Source organism: Enoplosus armatus, chromosome 1, assembly GCF_043641665.1.
Source record: "Enoplosus armatus isolate fEnoArm2 chromosome 1, fEnoArm2.hap1, whole genome shotgun sequence".
NCBI classification, from domain to species: Eukaryota; Metazoa; Chordata; class Actinopteri; order Centrarchiformes; family Enoplosidae; genus Enoplosus; species Enoplosus armatus.
In genome coordinates this window covers 12,042,895-12,058,191 of record NC_092180.1, presented here as the reverse complement: position 1 = coordinate 12,058,191, position 15,297 = coordinate 12,042,895, and the positions used below count along the sequence as shown (strand labels likewise).

At 39.3% G+C, this 15,297-nt stretch overlaps 3 protein-coding genes across 5 annotated transcripts; 2 read left to right on the top strand and 1 right to left on the bottom strand.

The window, feature by feature from the left end:
* The first annotated feature begins 603 nt into the window (after positions 1–603).
* Positions 604–3,038, top strand: LOC139305599 (large ribosomal subunit protein P2-like). Of its 2 annotated transcripts, XM_070929601.1 has the most exons (5): positions 604–669; positions 1,661–1,784; positions 1,893–1,941; positions 2,443–2,535; positions 2,918–3,038. In XM_070929601.1, the coding sequence occupies exons 2-5, from the start codon at positions 1,662–1,664 to the stop codon at positions 2,992–2,994; spliced, it is 342 nt and encodes a 113-aa protein (XP_070785702.1). In that variant the 5' UTR covers positions 604–669; position 1,661; the 3' UTR covers positions 2,995–3,038. The 2 variants fall into 2 exon arrangements, with proteins under 2 accessions (XP_070785702.1, XP_070785625.1); XM_070929524.1 differs by having other exon boundaries at positions 1,661–1,941.
* A 3,170-nt stretch (positions 3,039–6,208) lies between these two features.
* On the top strand, positions 6,209–10,692 carry fth1a (ferritin, heavy polypeptide 1a). Its single transcript, XM_070902889.1, has 5 exons — positions 6,209–6,499; positions 7,891–7,996; positions 9,078–9,224; positions 9,530–9,655; positions 10,213–10,692. The coding sequence occupies exons 2-5, from the start codon at positions 7,895–7,897 to the stop codon at positions 10,369–10,371; spliced, it is 534 nt and encodes a 177-aa protein (XP_070758990.1). The 5' UTR covers positions 6,209–6,499; positions 7,891–7,894; the 3' UTR covers positions 10,372–10,692.
* Positions 10,693–11,970: 1,278 nt separating this feature from the next.
* On the bottom strand, positions 11,971–15,287 carry mcee (methylmalonyl CoA epimerase). 2 transcript variants are annotated; one of them, XM_070901920.1, is made up of 3 exons: positions 15,251–15,278; positions 14,050–14,384; positions 11,971–12,431 (listed from the first exon to the last, which is right to left on the bottom strand). In XM_070901920.1, the coding sequence occupies exons 1-3, from the start codon at positions 15,276–15,278 to the stop codon at positions 12,279–12,281; spliced, it is 516 nt and encodes a 171-aa protein (XP_070758021.1). In that variant the 3' UTR covers positions 11,971–12,278. The 2 variants fall into 2 exon arrangements, with proteins under 2 accessions (XP_070758021.1, XP_070758012.1); XM_070901911.1 differs by having other exon boundaries at positions 11,972–12,431; positions 14,050–14,390; positions 15,251–15,287.
* Between the last annotated feature and the right edge of the window lie 10 nt (positions 15,288–15,297).

The window sequence follows — 15,297 nt, the reverse complement described above, 5'->3', positions numbered from 1 at the left end:
GTGAGGAGCTCTGTAACAGAAGCTCAGTGGTGGATCAGTGGCTGGTTGCCTGGAACCAGTGCATGTGACAGCGATTCATTAGAGCTGGTTGTTCACACTACAGCTTGAGACCAGAGCACAGCTGCTGGTCTCTCGTGGATGTGGCCCCGGTCCATTGCAGAGTGTCATGTGAGGATGGTTCACATCGTCTTTTCTGGCAGCCAAAATCAATCACACCCAGGAACGAGCCCAGCAGCAGCAGCAGGGGCTGAGGACGAAGCAGGAGGCCAAACTGGATCAGGAGCCAAATCAGCAACATATCTCTTGAATTTCACTGCTTTTTGTATTCTGGTGTCTTCATTAGAAAAATAAATAAACATTTACGTCATAGAGAAAGATTTAATTTTCTTTATTTTTTGAGATAATACCTCTTATGAATGGAACACTGAACTAACGCTTATGACTGCACAATAAGACCTCAGCATCATCCCCAGACCCAGAAACTTGAGCCGTATTGAGGCGCAGAGTTTACATTACACACTCCGGTACAGCAGGCAGCGATATACTTGCTTTGGGTCTTTTAATTGAAGACGAAGAAGAAGAGAGGCGTCTTCCGTTTTCACCCGGTGACGTAACTTCCTTTCTGTCCGTGCTAACCTCGAAGTGAACACGCGTTCGCCTGTCCAGCAAGTGAGTGTCTTTTTTTACAATATAAGAAATATATTAATCACGGAGAGGACAAGCTTGTTTTCGCAAGAAATAAGTAAACTTTCAACCCCAGTAGCTCAATCACTTTAAAGAGCGACATATTAGCAACATTTATTCCTTTTGAGCGCCGCAACGACGCCAGCGGCTAAGTTAGCTAACGTTAGTGTGAACAGGACTGAAGAACGCGCCGCCACATGGCTGTAAAAAGTGTAGCTAGACTTGTTTTCACATTTTAAACGATTTGTCCGAATTAATTTAACCAGTTTTCATTAGAGACTTAATGCTGTATACTTGCTAAGAGTTCTCGCCGTTAAATAACAGACTGCTTAGATTTGGTACCAGGCCATCTATCCTGCTTATACATCCAAAAAAACACCAAGCTGTTGCATTGACTTAAAATTATTATTTAACCCAATAACGTATCAATATTAAAATCATGCAAACGTATTGAGGGATGTGCGAAAGCTTGACCAAAATACAACATTTAGCTATATATAAAGAGTAACACAGTAAGTTAACACGAAGTTGGAAGATTCCGCTGCTTGACAGTAACGTTATTACTAAACCCTTTTTGCTGCCTTTTGAAATCAATTAATTGGGCTAATTAAGCGTAGCCTTTTTTTTCTATTGGCAAAGTGAGATTGTTTGGTTAGATGTGAAACATGACGTACATGAAGACAAATAAAATGCAAGGAAACGTGTTGGCAGCTGCCAACAATAAATGATTAGTCTGAGTTTTGCTAAGTATTAAAGTGCCTAAATTTTGTACACAACATGCCACTCTTTTTAGTCTTGTTTTGTTTTCCATCTGTTAATGTAAGTAGAGCTAATATGCGTTAAGAATTGCATCAATGTGTTTGAATGGATCTTGGCACAGAGGTTTTGCTTTTATTTAGAAAGTAAAGAAAAAAATGTTTCTGTCCATTAACACACATGCTCACAGTTTGAACCTTTCTGGTTATTGTTTTTACAGGATGCGTTACGTTGCTGCTTACCTGCTCGCTGCCCTGGGTGGCAATGACAAACCTGCGGCCAAGGACATCAAGAAGATCCTGGAGAGCGTTGGCATTGAGGCCGATGAAACACGTATGGACAAGGTACAGAGCAGTCTGCTCTTTATTGTGTTTCTGGTGTTGAGACAGCAGTTGTTCCACCAGCGGCTAGTAATTGTCTTTGTGATGTTCACTAATTTGATCTCTCAACAGGTCATCACTGAGCTCAGTGGCAAGAATGTGGATGAGGTGATCGCCACAGGTGAGTGTGCCAACATGCCATATGTCAGTGTGTAGTGATGAATTTTGGTTTTGCTGAAACGGCCAAGTCTGTTTGTCTCTGCCCATTAACGCAGCACCAGGCAGATGTTAAATATTGAAATGCACCCTCTGGATTTATCAAAATACATATTAACCAGGATTAATACAGTGGTGCCTCATTTCCTTAAAAAGAAAGTGCTACAGTTGGCCTGAACTTGATTCTGATGTTGGATATTGTGACTAGTAAATTCTCTTGGCACACAGGAAGAGTTAATTAAGAAAGGAATGAAAAAACACAAAAAAAAGTCAGAGGCAATCAGTGTTTATTTCACTTTGCTAAAATGGTAAAATAGATTTAACATGTCCCCACTTTAAGACCAGGAAAACACTATTTAAGCTATGTCAGAGAGATAACATACTGTTTCTGACCTCTTATTTTGTTTCTGACTGAGTGTCAATGTTATCACTTCTGCTTCTTGTCTGCCAACTCGTGTCTCCTCAGGTTACGGGAAGCTGGCCAGCGTGCCAGCAGGCGGCGCCGTAGCCGTTGCCAGCTCTGCTGCTGCTGGCTCAGGCGGAGCCGCAGCCCCTGCAGGTGAGCATGGCAGCTTAGCACCTTGTTTGTCTGTATCAATGACACTTGGCACATGGTGCCTTCACCTTGTGTGTTCATATGATTACATGCAGCCAAGTCAGTTAGTGACCATTAGTTAGTTTTTCATGGCATTCAATGTTACAAATCTACATGATTTAAACCTGACAGAATGTACAAGTCATGTTGGTGTCATCTGTTATAGATTTTAATTTTTTAAGTAGGGTTATTTTGGTGAAATGTAATATATTTCTTTTTTCATGTAAACCCAACAATAGTTGACTTAAAAATGATTGCATGAATTACCTTAGTGACTTCATAAGTATAGCTGTTTATTAAATATGTTGACTATAGCAGGAAATATCAAGTGCTTTTTGTTTTGCAGCTGAGGAGAAGAAGGAAGAGAAGAAAGAGGAGTCTGAGGAGTCCGATGACGACATGGGATTCGGCCTGTTCGACTAAACTTTTTCAGAAGATGAATAAACTTTATAAAGAAATCCAAACAATTTAAATGTCTTTGTCACTGCAGAATGAAAGTTTTATTGGTATTTAGTAGGGTAGAAAAAAAGTCTGTTTTAAGAGGTACAATGTGAGCAGGCTCCCGGGGAAAAGAAAAAAACAGCCACTTGAATACCAAGGATTTTTATCGTGTGAAAGTCAAACATTGTGCCACATTTTTTTTTTTATGCTCAAAAACAAAACGGACCATTTTAAAAGAGGCTCTGTGTCGGATGTGGATTGACACCGGCTCTATTCTCAATGTTAAAGTAATTTCCAGCAATAATTGTGCAGTAATGCCAAACTATTGCAGCTAGTTATTGAATCGTGTAATTGAGCCCAGTGGTCGGCAGATGGCGCTGTTGCAAGTTTTCACCGTACACGTGTAAACGAGACACTGTAGCTCCTTAATGTCGGGCACCGTGTTTAAAACAGTTTAATATGATCCATGAGGGTAGACGTTAATCCTGCGGCCATGCCAACACCTGCATTATATATTGCTACAGTTAAACACCGACCGACATGTGCTGGTGGGCTGCTGGCAAGCCTGCAGCTGCACGTAGACGTTTCTGCGTCTGCTATAGAGACCTGATCATCTGATAAGTGTCGTCAGGGACGTTCAACGCAAACTGACTTGGAATTGGAGACCATGCAGCCACGATTTGTGGATAGGAAATAATAGTAGGTTTCACTGTTAACGATCCACGAGCAAAGTGATATTGCCAATGATCGTCTCAATAACTACAAACTGACACCTCATGGGTCTGTAGTAAATGAGATGAAGAGGATCTTAAACAGGGCTGTGTATAAGACTTCCTGTGGCAACTCAAGGTAGTCTACAGTCCTTTGAGTTCCATTTATCTGGCTCAGTGTCTTGTTAGATTTAAGACTCATCTGTTACACCTTTTTCAGGATAAACAAGGTCACATGACATTTTGAAGTGAATAGCTGCAGTCAATATGTATAATGGATTATATGTAGACTTTAGGTTTAGGTAGTTTTGAAATATCCAGTTAAAAATGCATTTAAAAGAATGGGACAAACATGATAGCTCATTACAAAACAGCTATCTAACTAAAAAGTGAAATCAAGCCCTCAATCATAACCAAGAAATAACTCAAGAGAAACTGATGAAGAGCAAAGACAAACCCTCACTTATAGTAAGTTTTACGAAGGTCAGCTCACGTCACTAAATGTTTCCAGTTCGTATGGTCCAAGAGTCAACATCCTGAATGTCGGTTATTTATAACAGCATCCAAACTAATAAATAATATGGGCAACTCATTTCAATAGCAATGGTGAATTCCTCACAACCCCCTCAAACTTCAAGTCCCTGTGTTGCTTGGATCAAACGCCTTTAGTTAAAAGACCTTGAACCAGATTTTAAACTTTTGGTGCATGTGTGCCACTCCACTGTAACTGAAGATTATTATTTACTACACAGTATCGTACAGTGTGTTGCCTAACCATTTCAATACTAAAAGAGGATGACTGAGCTACTAAAATCATACTTAATTGTATACTCTTACAACCTTAGTGAGAAAAAGCTCTAATCCAACAATCTAAATTACATTTTTTTGTCGTTGGAACAGCACTTGCACCTCTCAGGCAGTGCTTTCTAACAGAAACGATGTCTTCAAATCCTTGCTACTCCACAAATACTGTCAGGCCATAAAAACCATCTATGACACTAAAAGGAACATCTAATCTACACAGAAGGTATTGCAGCCTGTTCAAGGCAAGGAAAGATCACTTTTTTCATACTGTGTTAATCATTGATATCTTTACGAATACAAGAAATTCTGTTTCAGTTTACTTCTTATTTTATTTAGTTAACTTTACTTTGTCCCCTTTACTTTGTGAAACTAAACCCACACTCTTGTTCAAATGCATCAAAGCTGTTCAGTCATATGGAGACAAAGTGCAGCATAGAGCCAGAGTCCTGCCCCACGTATGAACCCGCCAGATTTTAATTTATGTAATAATATGTACAATGTCAGCACAGTATCAATAACCCCTTAAAACACAGGGCTCCTTTTCAAGACAGGACCTAAAATCAGGCAATAAAGGACCCATCTTACGGTCCTTGTTATATCAGTTGATATTTTGCTTTAGTTTATGGATATTGCCAAACATAATTACAGTAAATCAAATTACCACAAACCAATTGCCACACAGTGAAAGGAGAACTTATATTATGTTGACTAGTACAGTATGTCTCAATAAGCCAATTAGTCATGTCCTGGTGTGTGACTACAAAACTGTTGCTTAATCCCCAATTTTTTAGGTTTGCCACTGTCGTCACTAAAAAACACAGAACTGACTGAATCATGTCATGTGTTCAAAGCTGAGTCATAGATGGTAGCTTTATGTGAGTGTTTTTTTAGTTCATAGTCTGAGGAAGAAGGGTGTTGTATGCTGTAGAGATTGTTTGTCCTCTGCTCTGGTCTAAACTTGTGATTCTTGGGCTGTATAAATAAACGCGATCCATTTTCTCAAGCTCTGATGCCTCTAATCCTAAATATCCTGCTCAAACAAGTGAGCTAGTTTACACATTCTCGATCATGGGACAGAGGCACTGCAGTTTTATTTCTGAGGGGATTCAAATTCTAGCTATGCCACATAGCTGTATTTTGTTCCTAAATTGTGTGAAACTTTTATTTTATTAAACTTCAGTCCATTACACTTTGTAGGTTCATTAGAAAATTAAATGATGCATCTTTCTTATTGATGTTTTTCTTCTTCGAGTACTATTTTTCTAAATAGCAATGGGTGGTTCATGAAAGACATACAATATAGAAAAAAGAACAGTAATAGCAATACCACAACGTAGAAATACAAGTAAAAGTACTGCATTCAGGATTTTACTTAAGTATTACCAGCTAAATGTACTTAAAGTATCAATAATAAAACTAGTAATTGTGCTGTTAAATAGTTAAATCTATAAGCATATGTCATTCACCAGATTAGATGTTTTTAATTAAAAATCTTACACAAACGTACACAATTACCACAAAATTGTACTTGAGTAAATGAACTTAGTAACTTTCCGACACGAAAAACCTGAAAAATTAAAATAAATACACGAATTCAGGAGCAGCTCTTGGTGCGGCCTCCATGTTCCTCCTTCTTACGGTCAGTGACGTCACGGTCCACACCATCTGCCTATGAGGCGCCGTTCAGGCCGATACGCACAGTTGATCCTTTCGTTAGCGGACAGTGAAGGTTACCTGCTTCAACAGTGCTTGAACGGCAACCTTTCAGCTGTCTTCAAACACCACCGGACGGGAATAATCGCTTTGATCACTCAGACCACCGTCGATAACATCAAATCAAAATTGAATTACCTTAAATCATCAGCTACCGTTAGCTAAGTTATCCGAACACACATTTAGCTCGCTAGCTAACAACGCAAGCCACTCAGACAGCTTTTCGACCTCCTCACAAGAAGACACGCCACTGAGATTTGGTAAGAATACGTCTCTAAGCTTTGTGTCTTCTCATATGTAATTTGTACCGTATTTGCTTGTCGGTGACGGACCCACACCTACGACTAGGTTAGTGTTGGTCTCTGTTCAGTCGAGCAGAAACCGCGGTTGTTTATCTCCTTGCCGCAGCTGCCAATGTGGCCTTGGCGCAGTTGCCTCTCAAACCTCTGCGTAATCTCTTCAGTGCCAGGCATGCCACACAACAACATTTGTTTCTGTCAAACAAAACAGTACTTAAGTTAAGTTCGGTATATTTTACCAGTTGTGACTCAGCTCTCCCTAATTTGTACTTTCATGCGATGTCTGACGCAGCTGGATCATTATGTTAGAGCTGGAAAAACAAACCATCTGTAAAGTTAATGATTTTTCTGGCAATTGTTTGCTTTTACATCCGTGACAAGATTTTGTTTTGCCCTGAAAATGTAGCCGTGCCAAACCCAGTGATACTGAGGTAACAGTTAGGTTTGGTGCACTATACTGTTATGAAATACTATGTCGAGGGAAGGGTCCATTGATTTGCACACGAACATTTTTAAGTAAATATTTTGTTACGGTCTGAATATTGCTTCACAGCTACAGAAATATTTGTCATTCTCCACCTAATTCTAATGTTGGGTAATGTTAGAAAAATCATGAAAGTTGATCTATATCAGAATCAGAATCAGAATCAGAAACTGTTTATTGCCAAGTAACATACATTACAAGGAATTTGCTGTGGTCTGAAGGTGCTATTGTTTTGATAACAAATAAGTAGAATATAAAAGCTAAAATAACAATAAGAATAAAATAAAAATAAGATAAGATAAATAACAACAGTTTATAGTTTTGATATCTAAATTAAATGTACAAATGCAAAGCACCAAGTGAGTCATTTTCACACTGAAGAATGACAGCTTTGCCACAATGTCCAGTGTAAAGTAATCAACATCAACTAGAAAATGAAAAGTGTATATATAGAAGAGGTTTTGCAGTCATTGTGATTAGGGCTGTAACCAATGGTTATTTTCATTATCTATTCAATTGGTCGAGTCCCTTTTTTGATTAAGTGATTGTTTAGTTTGTAAAATATCAGGAAATAGTGAAAATTGTCCATTATGATTTTCCAGAGCCTGAAGCGATGTCTTCAAATTACTTGTTTTCTCTGACCAACAGTCTAATCTTGCATTTACAATTATATTAAACAGAGGAAAGCGGCAAAACCTCACATTTCAGAAACTCGAACCACATAACATTTTGAGACATTGCTTGACAAATAACTTGACTGATTAACCAATTATCAAAATTTGGCTCTAATTGTGATATATACTGAATAGACTCATATCAGCCATGCCTTAACGTATGTTTGTTTGTCCTTTTGTTGGCTTTGTTTCAGAACCATGAGTTCCCAGGTGAGACAGAACTTCCACCAGGACTGCGAGGCTGCAATCAACAGGCAGATCAACCTGGAGCTGTATGCCTCCTACGTCTACCTGTCTATGGTGAGAGTCCAGTAGGTCAACAGAGAAAAGTGTTCAGGCAATAGAACAGCAGCTGCGTGAGCAAAGATGAGTGGAACAGCTGATTCTAATACGGATAGAACTTGTTAGCATTTGGGGAACAGTTAACAGTTATTATTGAGAAGTGATTCAAGTTCCTTTTAACTAGACTGTATTGTGGTTATATAACTGCTTTGCTGCGTGTGCCAACATCTTTCAGAAGGACGAAAAAGCACGTGGGAAGTTTGGATGAGGGCAGTCAGGCAGCCCACTCCCCTTATAAAGCAGCCATTTTCAGTAAACATTAACTTGTTAAGCATGTGGGGGAGGGGAGGTTCAGGTGTCAGTTTGATATCGTGTTTGAACTGAGGCGAAATGAATGTTGTGTGGTAAAGTCGGAAAACAAAGGTTAAAGTTCCTTTTGAGATTATGTTCAGAGAAAGAGCAGAGAGTGCATCGCCTGCCCTTAAAACACTTCCCTCTAAGCACAGCTTTCATCTATTGATCCTACACACAGCTGTGTATTTAAATGGCATCTACACCTTATGTATGTTACATTTTAATCTTTAAACATTCTCCCTACTTCCTGCTATTTTTCAGAAAGGATTTACCAGGTTTACATCAAATAAATATACATTTGTTTTGTTTTGTTTTTTTGAAGGATTTGTATTTTATTCGCCATGCGTCTATGGGCTCGTACTATTTTACACTGCAGAATATTAATGTTTTTAATCACTATGACTGAGCTGATTTTTTTAAATAATAATAGTAGTAGTGTGGCCTCTGTAATGGAAGCAACACGGTGCTTAACATTTAAGAGACATTGTAAGACACAAGTAATTCTGTATTGGACCTGAAACATTCATTAACACATAATCGTCACTCTATTTTTGCAGTTACTCAATTTATCATATTAAACTTGTTATATTTAACTAAGTTCGTTTTGGTAGTAGGCTAGTTTAGATGTGTGGAATAGTCTTAGATAGATGAGTGTTATGGTTTGGCCTCTCTTTCTTCATTTTTTTGCTTCACCAGAAGGAAATGGCTAGTTTTGAAAAAACATTCCCCTCTTTCCTCCTCACAGGCATACTACTTTGACCGGGATGACCAGGCATTGCACAACTTTGCCAAGTTCTTCCGTAGTCAGTCACATGAGGAGCGTGAGCATGCTGAGAAGCTGATGAAACTGCAAAACCAGAGGGGGGGAAGGATCTTCCTACAAGACGTCAGGGTATGAGTTCATATTTGATGTAAAAAATTGTTATGTGTATTTTAACTCACTGGGTGTGAGATTTCTCATTCTGGGCTATCATATGGCCCATGTTGGGAGGGCAACGCAAAGACAAAAAGATACTGAGGGTGTGAGTGTGCTGTGCTGCTTATCTTTCACTGACACACAAACACAACCCATTTAACGTTAAACTGCAAACCCACGTTGAAATAATCAGAAAGGTTTCTGTCTGGGTCGGGGTCGTTGGCCTCTCACCTCTCATTAATAAGTGTCTCGCTGTTTTCCTGAACTGCTTTGTATTGCAGAAACCAGAGAGGGATGAGTGGGGTAGCGGTGTTGAGGCTCTTGAATGTGCCCTGCAGCTTGAGAAGAGCGTGAACCAGTCCCTGCTGGACTTGCACAAACTCTGCTCTGATCACAATGACCCACATGTGAGTATTAAACCATGGCTTGATGGTTGCACATTAAAACACTTTTTTTCCTTCCATGTCACATTTTTTAGAGAACACAAATCCCAAATTCTCAACATTAAAGTACATTAGCTAATCCAGGTACTACCTCTTGCATACCCTGCAGTATTATAGAATGTAGAAAGTACTCAGATCTGAAAAGCACTGCAGACATACACATTGGTGGTACATCTGTACTTTAGACATAGATTTGTTCATTACAATGAGCTGCAGATTCTGCATGTTTCTTTTTCATTTTTTGCAAGATGTGAAAACATCTGTTAGACTTTGATCTGGCCTACATGACATTCATGCAGCACAGCTGAGGCGTTTGAAAGCAAGTGTAGTATGCAGCAGGTCGCTGACTTGATTTTTCATTTTTAATCAATATTCAGTACAAGTTTCCTTTGAACCCAGTGGATTTGACGGTTATAACTCACCAAACAGCTGCAAAACAACACTAACTGATAGTACCATCAGAATAGAATCATCACAGAAGTGTGTGTTTCAGCTTAATGTGATTTAACTCTTTCTTTCAGTTGTGTGATTTCATCGAGACACACTACCTGGACGAGCAGGTGAAGTCCATCAAAGAGCTGGCAGACTGGGTGACCAACCTGCGCCGCATGGGAGCTCCTCAGAACGGCATGGCCGAGTACCTGTTTGACAAACATACCCTGGGCAAAGAAAGCAGCTAAATCCCTCCAGATCACATTCACAAAAGCTTTCTATATATGTATATTTGTATCTTGCGTCCAAAATATGAAGCCATCTGCATGGTACTGGCTAGTCATTTAAACCTCTTATATTATTCATTATTATTGCCGTTTCTTTCCACATTACAGTTACTTCAATAGTCCTGTTCACAGAGCCGCGAGCTGATGCATTCAAAGCCCCCTCTTGTATCTTGCACTTCTCTCTCTGCTGTCAGCTATGCCTGCGTCATTACTATGTATTTACTGTGTTTTATGCCAGGAGCTGTTAATCACACCAAATAAAACGAACCCTCTGGATTCTGATGAGTCTCATGTCTTAATGTTGTTCAATGTTAAAACCAGTAGACAATTTGAATGGTCTAATGGAGCTCCATATCTGAAAAAACTCCCCCACCGACAAAAATAGGTAATTATAGTACTAATGACCTGTTTCACTTCCATTACCAGAGAAAACAAAACTACGCTGTCATCTGAAACCTTTAGTAAAGTTTAAGTCCCAATAATGGGCAGTGAGCAATGTTAGAACTCTTCTATAAACCCTTTATTGTAGCACCTGTTTTTATATCTTTGCAAATACAGAACATTTTTGATGATCTGACTATCGTAAATGTATTTAAACTAATGGAGGACACACGTTTTGGTAGTTGATGGAGACTCCAAAGACCAGTAATCAAGAAAAGAATCACAATGTTTAACTGAATGTGAAAAACACAATTACTGTTTTCCTCAGAGCCTGTGGTCTCTAGAAAATACACACCAAAAATCCAAAATAAGCAGCTTGGTGTGAAACTAATTATCATCTGCCATTCAGGTCTCAAGACGGGTCTCTTTTGTGTCAGAGTATTTCAGACTTAAAATCTCATTCAGTTGACAGCTCCATAGAAATGTTTTCCAAGTTCTAGTATGTATGGTGACTTTTTTGGACCAACTGGTGTATAAAAAGTCATGTAATGAGGGGATTTCCAGCTCAGAAACAAACTTCTTACAGGAAGTGTTTGAGAGTAGACCTGCGTCATCATGAGTTCCCCTGGGTTTGTAATCATAGACAATTGTTTTCAGGCAGGCTGTTGGTTGGTACTAGTGTCACTCCCTCTAGTGGTGATCTAACAACTAATGCAGCTGTACTGCCCTCCTAAACACTCTGAACCAAAGCATGTTTTCTATTTGGGGTTTCACCTAAAAGGCACAAAAGTTTTAATATTTTTATACCATTGTTGGAGTCAAAAAGTGTGCCATCCTATTTTGAAACTTGGCATATACATGTTAAAAATATCCAATGTAATCTTTTTTAATTCAGTTCAGCCCTTTTCATTATGTAATCTGCATAATTACAGTGACATTAAAACGACAAGAGTTGTAGATTGTGTGAAAATAAATTGTGTCACGTTATGGTTAAAAATTCCCAAACATCCCAAATAAATTCTGTATTAAAATGATATTAACCACAACACTGCCATTTGATCTATCTTCCCTCTTTTAGTACTTAGTGTGAACTCACCAGCTGGAACTGCATTCTAAATATTATTTCTTTCTTCCTGCAGCACGTACTGGATACTGTAAGTAGTCATTCTACTAGAGGATAGTGGAGTGAAGACAAGTCAAAACTCAAACACACATTCACTGAACATTCATTGACATTACACTTTATGGAAACTGCCAAAACACACACCACACCATAATTTATTACCAACAAAACAGGACAAGAACAGCACTGAAACGAAATCGGAAAAACAACGTTGAGGCACCTTTCTGAAATGAGAAGATCAAAACCTAGCCTGCTATAAAGAGCATTACAAAATCAACATTTGTTCTCATAGTGATTAGCACTGTGGAATACATTTACTGTGAATTAACAGCTCCCACAATCCCTGTCAGTCAGACTGAGGTGTTCACGCTTCTTCAAGCTCCACCAGCACACCGTCACAGTCTTTAGGATGGAGAAACATCACTGGCTTCCCGTGAGCGCCTATCCGCGGCTCTGCTGACAGAGTTCTGATGTTCTTTGCTTTCAGGTCGGCTATTGCAGAGTTAATGTCATCTACCTGCAAACAAGAGGAAATCTGTTCATTACACTGGGGAACACAATTTTTGTTGAGTTAGGTCTGACAGCTGTTTTTAACTAATTTTTGGGTGCGGAATCCAAAACTGATCTCAGTTTTTCTCTATCACGTCAAGTTTTTGAACTATAGGATTTTGCTTATCTGGAGGGTAAGCTGCGGAGAAAAAACTTGACGTGCTAGAAAAAAACTGACTGCGATTTTGGAATCAGCATGCCAATTTTAGTTTTAATCAGCATAAAAATCTAACTCAACAGAATTTTTTTTTCAAATTGTTCCCCAGTGTTATTAGCCAAACTTTGGTTATACTGATCATCTTTAAATGCACAGTAGAGTATGAAATGTATGAAATGCATGAACATGTACTTTATTTGCTGTACTAGTGACAAAGCAGAGGTCTGAGTGGTTCAACTAAGGTTTAAACGGCACACTAAGATCTCTCTTTCAATCCACTCATCCCAAACACATTTTCAAATAGCACTGAAGACTTCTGCACAACCCCTGCTGCCGACAACATGTTATGTTTGATTTTAAGTAAATTACACACTGACTATTACTGGATTTTTGAAGCCAACGCCAATATTGATATTTGAGAGTTTAGAAAATCTGATAACAATTAACACATAACACCAACAACCCTTAAATCTGTTTTTAGACATGTACTGAGTGGGACATTTTGTCGTTCCCAAATAAAACTTGTCAGTGCTCTCTGGAGTACAAACTATGTAATATTGTTTCTACTACTGGTTGACTACAGATACATTTCTTTGGCATGTCTGTTATGCTTATCGGTGGATATATACACCGATAATGATATATCTGTAATAAGCTAATATTGGTTGGTCTATCAGTTGGGCTCTTGAATAACTGATAGTTTATAATGGTTTGGCTTACACTTAGCATACCAAATGCTCAAATGCACCAATATTCCCATAAACTGCACCAAACATGTTTGGCACAAAAGCAAATTCAGTGAGGAATTCAGTCTCCAAAAGAGCACCTTTGGGCTGAAGTGGATCAGGGTGTTTGTTGCAACTGTAACATTAGACCGTTCTCATGGCAGACATTTCGACTCATCAAACACAGATGTCACTAATAATGAATGAATAATGGATACATCAGGTGTGTCAGTGCCATCACGGGAGACATTTCAACATGTCACAGTAGTAATTTCAAAAATGTTCTTGCACTTCATAAACGAGGAGCAGACGTTTCGGTCCTCAGACTGAATTCTACTTAGCTGCTTTGGATTCAGGGCCCTGGTCCTGTAGTGTGCATGCTGGCTCACTGTCACACTGTCATGGCTTACTAGGACAGTTGGCTAGAACAGAGCCATCAATAATGTAGCGCCAGTGATTTTCCAAATATGACAAGTCAAAATGTCTGCTGTGAAAAAAGCCTATTGGCTTGCTTGTACACATATTAGTGTAATTAGTTACACTTGTGCTTATTCTGCTATGACAAATGACAATGTTTGCTGCGAGAAAGGTCCATTCAAGCTTATCTGAGGGTTAAAGTGGGTCGTACACAATACTGACTAGGTTGATCTAATAAAACATCCACTCAGTGTAATCCCCACATCATGCGACCAGTGCCGCCTCACCTCAATACAAATGTGGTGCATCCCTCCAGACTTGTTCTTCTGTAAAAAGCCAGCGATCGGGCTCTTCTCCCCCAGGGGATGGAGCAGCTCCAGCTTAGTGTTGCCGAGCTCCACAAACACTGTGTAGACGCCGTGCTCGGGCAGGGGCACCTTATCACTCACTGTGGCCCCCAGCACGTCCCGATACAGAGCTGTGGCCTTCTCCATATCAGGGACAGCGATGGCAATGTGGTTCAGCCTCCCCAGCTTCCACAGCGATCCAGGAACGACCTGATGGAGGGGTGCTGTCATTGAATGTGTCCTCAGGAGTGTGAGACGAGAACATCTGGAAAGACCTGCCACTGAATACACAGATTGAAATATAGTGAGATTGGCTGTAGATTTGGAACATCAGTCCTAAAACTTGCAGTTTTCCCTTCAAGTTGCTTAAAATTGGAAAATATCTTCTTATTCCACACTGTCTGACAGTATCACATACACAGCATATTCTGCACCAGCTTGTTCCAACTCTGCAGTGAAGCTGTATGATGTTTACAGAGTGAACCCAAGACATGTTCATCATCTGGAAATATTCTAGATGTATTGTGCATCCGTTGACACACATTTCCCCAAATTCAGGCTGACATTTGGTGTCTCTGGAAACTTTGGGTTCTCCACTAGATTTTAAAATAAAAGTCTGTGGGTTTGAACAATGTTTGGCTGCATGGCATTAGTTTAATGACTAATACACACACAGCAGGTTAAAATACTGATCAAATACTCCATTAGGGAGTTACGTTTATGCAAAAGTACAGCTATGGCATTCATCAAAATGTCTGTTTTAGGGTGTTGGAGAGTTAAGTTTTCTTAATTCACATCTGAGCTGAAGAAAACGTCACAACATTGGTGAATATAAGACTGAACAAGTCAGAATCACATTAAACTGCACTCAGTAAATTTATCTTTTCATGCGTTCAGATAAAATAAATCCAGTCTGTTGTTCTTTACACAAAACATGAAAAATACCATGTAGTTACCCAAACGCTGCAACCAGACAACCCGTGATGTAAAGTTAACATGGGGTTTCACTTAGACAGTGTAGTGTAAAGCAGCTAATGTTCAACAATAAAACAGAGGACAACCATGCTGACATTTTCGATTGCAGAATACAAAATAGAAAAGCATTCGTTGGGTAGTTAGGTAACTATTGACACAAACCAACCTGCAACCTTCAGCACGGCAGACGCCATGTTTGTATCTCGGAACTCA

Coding starts and splice junctions, on each gene's coding strand:
- fth1a (XM_070902889.1), top strand. CDS start 7,895: ATGAGTTCCCAGGTGAGACAGAACTTCCACCAGGACTGCGAGGCTGCA. Junction 9,225..9,529: donor TCTTCCTACAAGACGTCAGG/GTATGAGTTCAT, acceptor TTTGTATTGCAG/AAACCAGAGAGGGATGAGTG. Junction 9,656..10,212: donor CTGATCACAATGACCCACAT/GTGAGTATTAAA, acceptor TCTTTCTTTCAG/TTGTGTGATTTCATCGAGAC.
- LOC139305599 (XM_070929524.1), top strand. CDS start 1,662: ATGCGTTACGTTGCTGCTTACCTGCTCGCTGCCCTGGGTGGCAATGAC. Junction 1,942..2,442: donor GGATGAGGTGATCGCCACAG/GTGAGTGTGCCA, acceptor GTGTCTCCTCAG/GTTACGGGAAGCTGGCCAGC. Junction 2,536..2,917: donor CGGAGCCGCAGCCCCTGCAG/GTGAGCATGGCA, acceptor TTTGTTTTGCAG/CTGAGGAGAAGAAGGAAGAG.
- mcee (XM_070901911.1), bottom strand. CDS start 15,278: ATGGCGTCTGCCGTGCTGAAGGTTGCAG. Junction 14,391..15,250: donor TGCCGTGCTGAAGGTTGCAG/GTTGGTTTGTGT, acceptor CTGTGTATTCAG/TGGCAGGTCTTTCCAGATGT. Junction 12,432..14,049: donor TGCACCACATTTGTATTGAG/GTGAGGCGGCAC, acceptor TCTTGTTTGCAG/GTAGATGACATTAACTCTGC.